General features: G+C 44.8%; 1 protein-coding gene across 1 annotated transcript; it reads left to right on the top strand.

Moving 5' to 3' along the window:
- Positions 1–1,455: 1,455 nt before the first annotated feature.
- On the top strand, positions 1,456–8,561 carry LOC125521723 (MLO-like protein 13). The gene is made up of 14 exons (XM_048686786.1): positions 1,456–1,909; positions 2,917–2,974; positions 3,299–3,456; positions 3,733–3,849; positions 3,924–3,978; positions 5,354–5,487; positions 6,328–6,402; positions 6,518–6,606; positions 6,683–6,732; positions 7,011–7,051; positions 7,223–7,435; positions 7,524–7,591; positions 7,732–7,792; positions 7,876–8,561. The coding sequence occupies exons 1-14, from the start codon at positions 1,799–1,801 to the stop codon at positions 8,167–8,169; spliced, it is 1,524 nt and encodes a 507-aa protein (XP_048542743.1). The 5' UTR covers positions 1,456–1,798; the 3' UTR covers positions 8,170–8,561.
- Positions 8,562–9,021: the final 460 nt, after the last annotated feature.

Below are 9,021 nucleotides of genomic sequence, written 5' to 3'. Positions count from 1 at the left end.
ATGTTGGTGACTGAATGTTGTTCAGAGTCCCGGATAAGATCACGGACATGACGAGGAGCTCCTAAATGGTCCGAAGGTAAAGATCAATATATAGGATGATATGGTTAGGCCAAGGGGTAAGGCCCGCGGGGCCTTAGGTCGGTGCAAAAGGATGTTTTGCAGAGGTCAGGGCCCAAACACCGGAGACCATGTCATCTGGCCCTGGGCCAAACGCCGAGGCCCATGGCGTCTGGGCCAGATGCCAAGGACTGTGGCGTCTGGTCCCGGAAGTCCGAGAAGGACTCTTCCTTGCGGGCAAAACCGACTTTGAGGAGGCTCTTTCTCCAACTTTCGACCCTAGGGCTCAACATATAAATAAAGGGGCAGGGTTAGCACCCGGAACACATCAAGATACACCAAGCCGTGTGTCGGCAACCCCGCCCATCTAGTTTATCCTCCATCATAGTTTTCGTTGTGCTTGGCGAAGCCCTGCGGAGATTGTTCCTCACCAACACCGTCACCACGTCGTCATGCTGACGGAACTCATCTACTACTTCACCCCTCTTGCTGGATCAAGGGTCAGGATGTCATCGAACTGAACGTGTGCTGAACGTGGAGGTGCCGTACGTTCGGTACTTGATTGGAATGGATCGTGAAGGTGTACGACTACTTCAACCGCGTTGATAAACGCTTCCGCTTAATGATCTTCAAGGGTATGAAGATGCTCTCCCTCTCTTGTAGTTATGCATCTCCATGGATAAATCTTGCGTGTGCCTAGATTTTTTGTTTTTGTTTTTCATGCAACGTTTCTCAACTATTTATAATTTAAAACTTTTTAAAAATATCAAATTGTTCTAAAGATGAAAAGAACAAATAGAAAAACAGAGAAAACAGTGAAATGGATAAATATGGACATCCGGCCCCGCACATGGTTCTGCGGAAAACCACGTGTTGGGGGAGTGGGAGGTGCACATTTGTTCCCTCTTCAGCGCGTCGGTTCCTTCTCATGAAGGGTAGCCCTTAATTTTGCCGCTCCCGTGAAGCAACTTGTGGTTGGATAGTTAGGTGAACAATGATAACCCCAGCCCAGCAGGTACAAGTCCTGGTGCTCGCATTCTTTTTAAATTTATTTCAGGATTTGGGCGATACATATTTAGTGGGAAGAGACATTCTCGTCGACTACGAGACGCCGATGACCTCGTCAATCTTAAGATGATATGTCGGTCCAGTCTCTCGAGGATACTCCTAGAGGTAGGGTGTGCATGTGTATTCATAGAAATAAGTATATACCGTGTATTTTTTGAGGGAAACGTATGCATGTATATAAGAGCACATGCGTCTGTATCGTGTTAAAAAAAATCGCCGCTCCCCTCCATAGGTGTGTGCGGCGGCACGTTTTATGATGGGCCGGGCCTGCCGGCCCAGATGGTCAGGTATGTCTCACGACCCAGCGGCTCGTCCTGCCACCGGAAGGAATGGACCGTCCGTCGGCCGGCAGCTTGGCGCGTCAGGACTCAGGACACGAGAAGACCGGCGGCTGAAGCAAAGCATCCCCGTCCGCCCCCTTCCCCACGCGCGCACAGCGTGCTAGCCAGGAGCAAGCACAGCACTAGCCACTAGCTAGAGCGCACGAGCGCGGGGATGGAATCGATCCGGTGGCCGCGGTCGGCAAGGCAGCGCCGCGACAGGCCGATTCCTTCCTTGCCGCTCGCCTTGCCCCCATCCCCCTTTAACCGCACGCCACCTTACCCGAGAACCTAGCCATGGTTGCCAAGCCGCCGCCGCAGCAGCATAAGCAGAAGAAGATCGAGGCGGAGGCATGGACGACGCGTCCCTCGAGCACACGCCCACCTGGGTCGTGGCCGCCGTCTGCTTCGTCATCGTCTCCGTCTCCCTCGCCGCCGAGCGCTTCCTCCACTACCTCGGCAAGGCACGGCTCCCCCCTCCGACCCTCCCTATTCACCCCCCCCCCCCGCTATTATCAGCTCATTTTTTTATTTTTTATTTTACATTCCGCGGACAAATCAGTATATGCTCGTTGGTTACTTGGTTCGACCGTGGAAGCAGGAAAAATGTACTACTCCTGCCAATTCCTATACCTGCCAAATTGAACTGCAAAAACGTGTTATATTTAGCTAGAAAGGTAGTACTAGTACTATACCTGCCAATTCCTGGTGAACTGTGGGGGTTCAGGTGAAGGATTGTATGAAATTTTGGTCTCTGCGGCAAAACGAACTCGCTGGGGTTAGGCGCCTGTTCCTTTCTGGCATTCGATTTGCGAGCTCAAGTGGATTTTTTGGCCCAATTTACTCTCCCCTGACCCTCTCTATGTTGCAACTTTTGACACTGTACTTAGAATGAACAGTTACATGTCTATGAGCAAAATGTACTCCGTTATTAGCTTCCCATATTCATGTTCCAGAATTTTAAAAAAAAAAAAAAACACTCCTTCGCTAGCATCATCAAGCAAGTGCAGTTCCCCGCTCGGTAGTTTGCTGGTGTAATACTTTCCATGGTCCGCGACATTGCTCTTTTTGCAGAACAGTTTCATTGTCAGCTATCCCTGAGTGTTGACTGGCTCAAATTAGGTTCACCAACTTTCTTCCTGGTTGTCTTCCTGTCAGTTATGTCATCTGGGATAGTGCTGAAATCATGTTATTGCTCTTTTCTGTTACTTGATTGCTCAGTCTTCTTTGCATTTAGGACTTCTAAGGGTGCTACCATCTTGTATTATTTTATTGAAACCATAATAGTGATAAACTTTCATCTTGCACATTCCAAAAAGCAGGCAATCCATGTTAAGGTCTCGACACAGGATTTAATACTCAAGAACATTTTTTTCCTTTAACATGCTTTTGAAGTCAGTAGTCAACAATGCTATGAAGAGATGCCAATGATTCCCCCATCCTACTTATGCTTTCTTCTACAACCGTGCAGGCATTAAAACATAAGCAGCAGAAAACATTGTATTCGGCCCTACAGAGACTAAAAGAAGGTAACATTCAGGAATATTGTTGTGTGAACTTATCAATTGGCATCTCAGCATGCCTTATTAATCGGACCATTCAGATTCATTTGTTATTAGTAACTGTATGCTAAATACATGCTATATCTATTATAAAACTTAAATAGTTTATTGTAGTATGTTTTTTCGGCAAATATGTACATGGTTGAAGAGCTTTGACTTCAGAAAATGATACATAGGAAACACGACAAAGGGTTGGCAAATATTTTGCTCACTTACTATATGATATTGATTTCTTCTTCTTCTTCTTCTTGTTCCTCTGTGTCTTATCTGGTTCAATGACTACATATGCAGAGTTAATGCTTCTTGGATTCATTTCCTTCATCCTGAGTCTCTCACAGAGTTTTATTGTTCACATTTGCATTCCGGAAACCGCTACACGTTTCATGCTTCCATGCAAGAGAGAGAATCACAAAGTTATAGAAGAAGGTGGCATAGTTTGCAAGAAAAAGGTTAGGAAATTCCATATTCGCAAAAATGTTGAGCCATCATTGTCCTGGAACTGAAACCTGATTGTATCTTCGAACTGGATGTCTTATTGTTGGGCACCTATTTTATGAGATACAGATCCTTCTATATTGGGTAGAAACGCCTCGTGTTATTTGTCTGTCACTGTGTCACATGAAGCAATGTAAAGTGGCATTCCTTAAAAGGGAAGCAGTTGAAGTGTATTATGCAGAAATGTATTCTAGAATGATCATTATAAAGATAGGCTTGCTCTGTTTCAGGGTGATGTCCCCTTTCTATCACTGGAGGCATTGCATCAACTGCACATATTCATATTTGTACTTGGCTTGGTCCATGTGGTTTTCTGTGCTACAACAATATTGCTTGGTGGAGCGAAGGTACGTCTTCAAATAAAAAGTTAGGTATGACCATGTTTGTGCACGACAAACTTACTCCCGTTAAAATTTTCTAGATAAGAAGATGGAAGCATTGGGAGAATGGAATTCACCGAGATATACAACATAAATGTGCGTTATTGCCCTATCTTTTTTGTCTACTTGATTTGATTTTTGTAAGTACTTGATGTGGGCTTCCTAGGTGACATTATATAATGTAGTTATATATTGGGACATATAATCAAATATGAAGAAATATGACATACTAAAGAGAGAGTCGGTCATGATTCGTGATTGTTATCCATACTCACTGTTAATTTAAAAATGCAATTATATTCTTTATACACATGTTGCTTCATCACCAACCCCACCCCTAGCGTTCTCATGCTTCTACGCAGTTCTTCAGGATGTTTGTACTGGTTCTTGCCTGATCTTCCTGAGCTTCAAGAAATGTTAAAATTAAATAAGCATTGGAAGGCTGGTATTTGCTACCCTCTGTAAAGAAATATAAGAGCGTTTAGATCACTAGAGGTTTAGATCACTACTCTAGTGATCTAAACACTTATATTTCTTTACGGAGGGAGTACATTATTTGCATCCGATCAAACACCTTTTCAAGTTTTCTTGAATTATTTTTCTGCAGATTCTGTTGTCTTTGTACTAGAAAATTTTGAATGGGTGTGTGCAGTTACAGTCAGAAGTTGTCCTGTCCAGAGTCTCCAGACACATAATTTCACAGTCCGACACAAATGAGTTTCACTTTTTTTAACAATACAAATAAGGACTTGCATGGATAGAAGAGTACACAATAGCTACTATATAACTCACAAATTACACACGATGCGTTTGTATTCCTCGTAAACACTTCAAGAAAACCCCTTGCTCATGCAAGAGTTGATTGTCGAATGTCGATACTTATTTTAAATCTTTGTTTTCACAAGATTAAATAAAAAATGCAGAAAATATATGTAAACATTTGCCCTCTCTGCCGGTCAGAGCAATACCAAATTTACAGGTAAATTCCATAACTTATAATGTTGAATAGGAAGCCCATCAAAATTATTTAGATCCTTAAACATTCATAACATATTGGGGCCATATGCCCATATACCTACACATAATTTATGCCTGAAAAAAATCTCACATATTGGGGTTGCCCAGGCGTTCTGTGCATCCCTATGGCTCTACTAGATATGCCCCATGTGTCCACATTTTGACCATCGGTCAAATTCTGCAACAAGTATGCGATTTGTTGTCTGTTCTGTTGGTTTCGCGCCACAACATGAGCAACAACTGACATGGCAGAATAAGTGAATACTTCGCAGTTGGATGGAAACCGAGTCTCCTAATTTGCACTGTCTCCTTATGGCATCGATGCATTATAATTTTGCCTGTTCCATTGGCCCTTTTCCCCTTCATTTATGCTGTAAAGGGTCCGTTTGTGTTTTTACTTAATAGGCGTTAAAGATTTCTGGCTCAATGTTTTCTTTTCTTTCTGGAGAAACAGTTGCACAACTACAAACAGATATTGTAGGAAACGTTACACCATTGCATGTTGTGCTACGCCATAATCACCAGGGTGAATTGGTCAGTGAGCGAACCAGGGGATTTTGGAAGCAGCTGGCTGTTGTGAGCTGGATAGTAAGTCGTCTGCCAATCCTGTTATATTGCTCAATTCAGTTATCTAGAATGGTCTATCTGCACCTTGATTGCGTGCATGCATTTATCCAAATTATTATCTATATGTAACATAAGGATTCACTATGGTAAACATGTTTATCACATTGCATGCAGTAGCCTCGACTAAACTGCATGCGTTCACTGCTTCTCATTAGCATAACATGCAAAAGTAAATTTGACCAAGGTTTTTAAGGCGGTAAGGCTTCATAAGGCGATCTACCCCCACCTTACCGCCTAAGCAACACATAAGCGCCTAAGACCGACAAAATGCTAGGGAACTGCCAGGGCGCTTTACTGCCTAAGCGACGCCTTAGGCGTTGCTTATGGATGCCTTAAAAACGTGGAATTAGACAGAACTGTCAACTTTTATTAACTGACACTGGATGAAAATTATAGGAAATCACATTGTCATATTTACTTTTCATGCTCCTTAGGTAGATTATCGTAGTTGTGTACCAATGAATGCTCTATCATTTATTAGTCTTGGGAAAATGACTCAGCAGCTGGGTTTAGGGCCTGAACACACACTGTCCTCAAAATATGGCAAGCATGCGCACAAAACTGCAGTACGACATGATCATTCATTGATTCAAGGTGCTCCTGCTGTATGATTTTTTCAGTTGATGAATCAATTTCAAGAAAACATCCATTTGTCATTTACCATAATTAATTGCTCCCAGTCGCACAGTATGTATACAGTTATTGCGGTAATATTTATTTGAACCGTGTTCGTTTCATGTGTCACCATGTCTGTTAGTCTATCTTCGACTTGACCATAAAGGTTTGATTCACTCAATGCAGATTGCGTTCTCGAAGCAATTTCATGATTCTGTGGGTAAATCAGATTATGAAGCGCTTAGATCAGCGTTCGTCTTAGTAAGATATATTACTTAGTTTAACTCTTGCGTATTTTTCTCATGCATTTCTCCGTACTGCTATTGAAGGCTTGAAGCTAATAGGGTATTTTCTCCCTTTCTTCCATTTAATTCAGATACACTACCCAAGGCACCCAAACTTTGATTTCCACAAGTACATGACCCGTGCCCTTGAGCATGACTTTAAGAGGGTTGTTGGTATCAGGTTGGTATTTTTGTAGAGAAATTCTAACTTTGACTTGAATATATATGTGCCTTTAATATTAGTAACTTTGATGCAGCTGGTACCTGTGGCTTTTTGTTATCGTTTTCCTTTTGCTGAATATAAATGGTAAGTCTGACTGAACCACTGAACACATGTCCCTATAGTTTGTTAGATATGCAGTGCAGCTATAATCCCCGGTAACTTTACTTATTTTTCCACTACATGTTGTCATTTAAACTCTTAACCAGTCGAATCTGATGAATACCCTTTACCAAGCACTTGACTGTTGATTAAATATCTTAAGGTTTCATATATCGGCATCCGTCCATTTGTTGATCAGGATATGCATTTAATAGGTTTCTGTTCTGCATGTTCTTTATAATTTTATTTGCCACCAAATGCAGGATGGCACACATACTTCTGGTTAGCTTTCTTGCCTCTATTTGTAAGTATTCCTCTGCTACACTGCGTCTGTTCATTCAAATATCCTATTCTGTACTGTACTTCTCAATTCTGATCACGCCTATGTTAGTTGTTATGCTTATTTAGTAAAAGTAAGCTAAAAAACCCTTTTTATCTGATCGAGGACAATTCTTAACAATGGGGTAAATTGCAGCTCCTGCTTGTTGTTGGCGCAAAGCTACAGCACATTATTACTCGATTAGCTCAAGAGGCAGCAGCATCATTAGCAGATAAAACAAACGAAGTCCCGAACATAAAGCCATCCAAGGAGCATTTCTGGTTTGGGAAACCTTCAATTGTCCTTCATTTGATCCATTTCATCCTATTCCAGAACGCCTTCGAGATTGGTTTTTTCTTCTGGGTCTTGGTATTATCCTTTCCCACGCTCTCACCTAAACCAAGTCCCGAATATAATTAGGCTCTAGAGCTAACTAACAAAGTCATGACCTCCACAGGTAACATATGGGTTCGATTCATGCATCATGGAGAAGAAGGCTTACGCCATCTCCAGACTTGTTATTGGGTCAGTAAAATTCAGGATTGCCATTTGTTCTCACGGATATTCCGTGGCCTTCTCATATACTCCCTCCGTAAAGAAATATAAGAGTGTTTAGATTACTTGTTAGTAGTACTTCAGAAATGATTTATGTGTTCTTTTTGCAGTCTGATCATCCAGGTGGTGTGCAGCTACATCACCCTGCCATTATACGCCATCGTCACCCACGTAAACTCCGTGAAATATTCACTCCCCCCTGCTTCCACAGTTTAAAAAGTCAGATATATGACACGCTGATTCTGTTGGGCCAGATGAGCGGAGACATCAAGCTGCAAGCGCTGGGCTCGGGCCTCCACGAGTCCGTGGCGAACTGGGCCACGGGTGCCCGGAAGAGGGGCCGCTCAGAGACGAGCCTCCGGAACTCACTCACCTTGAAGAAGGCCGGCGCCACGGATCCCGTCGCCGGCCGCGGCGACAGCGTCGAGATTCCGGTGGCGCGGGCGCCCAACGAGCGCTTCGGCAGCTCGCGCAACATGCTGACGCCGGCGGCAGTCCCCGACCTGGACGAGATCGTATCCGTCGCGGACGTCGACAGCCGGAGGTGAACGTGCAGAGGCGACAGGCTACATGCCGCGCCGGCATGCCCTGCCGGTGCCAGCCGGGGACATTGCTGGTGTCCGCCGGGGCTCTGTACATCTGGGCCGGGAGGGAGGGCGTACCGCCTGGTTGCGCAGGCAGGCGCCCTCGTCTCGTGCACGCTGACGGACACTACGCACTGTAATGTCACGGCTTCTCTGTAAACGGTACGAGCGGACAGGACGCGTCTCCGGCCGGCTGTCGCGACATGTCATGTGAGACACATGCTACAAAGGTCGTTGGCCTCCCTCGTCGTTTCCGCGTGATCTCTCCGTCGCTAGCGCTCGAAGCAGATGCTGCTCATGAGTGAGTGAATGATTTACAGACAAAACCGTTTTCTTTTGTCCTGATGAGACACTCACGTCGTCCGTGCATGAATGACCGACTACGCCATTCTTCCATCGCGTAGCTCCTCGCATGCGTGCACCTGCAGAGCAAGCAGCAGCGAGCGAGGCGAGTCCATATCGAAAGATGGATGGGCGTACGGCGCGTTCTCTCGATCCGTCCGTCCATCGACCGTGTTTGGACAGGGCCGAGCCGAGGTGCCTTCACGCTGCCGGCCGGCGCCGTGGGACCGACAACCTACGCCGTCGACCGCCTTGACGGACCCAGGGGCACAGTAGTAGTAGAGCCGTCGCCCAAGTCCGCATGGGCCGCACAATCCGGCCCGCCCGTGGTTTCAACGAAATAGTGAGCGTTATTATTTAGTAGCACATTGCAAAGTCTCAAATTTTTTTTACGCACATTGCAAATCCTCTTGCCAATTATTGCCGACTCGACGTCGCGCCGGCGTTGGCGTGCGCGCGCAGACAAGGCATCTC

Source organism: Triticum urartu, chromosome 7, assembly GCF_003073215.2.
Source record: "Triticum urartu cultivar G1812 chromosome 7, Tu2.1, whole genome shotgun sequence".
Taxonomy (NCBI): Eukaryota; Viridiplantae; Streptophyta; class Magnoliopsida; order Poales; family Poaceae; genus Triticum; species Triticum urartu.
This window is presented reverse-complemented; position numbering and strand designations above follow the sequence as displayed.

Bases quoted from the DNA above. Each gene is read 5' to 3' on its own strand.
- LOC125521723 (XM_048686786.1), top strand. From the start codon at position 1,799: ATGGACGACGCGTCCCTCGAGCACACGCCCACCTGGGTCGTGGCCGCC. The intron at 1,910-2,916 runs GCACGGCTCCCC...ACAACCGTGCAG, and splicing joins TCCTCCACTACCTCGGCAAG to GCATTAAAACATAAGCAGCA. The intron at 7,436-7,523 runs GTATTATCCTTT...TGACCTCCACAG, and splicing joins GTTTTTTCTTCTGGGTCTTG to GTAACATATGGGTTCGATTC.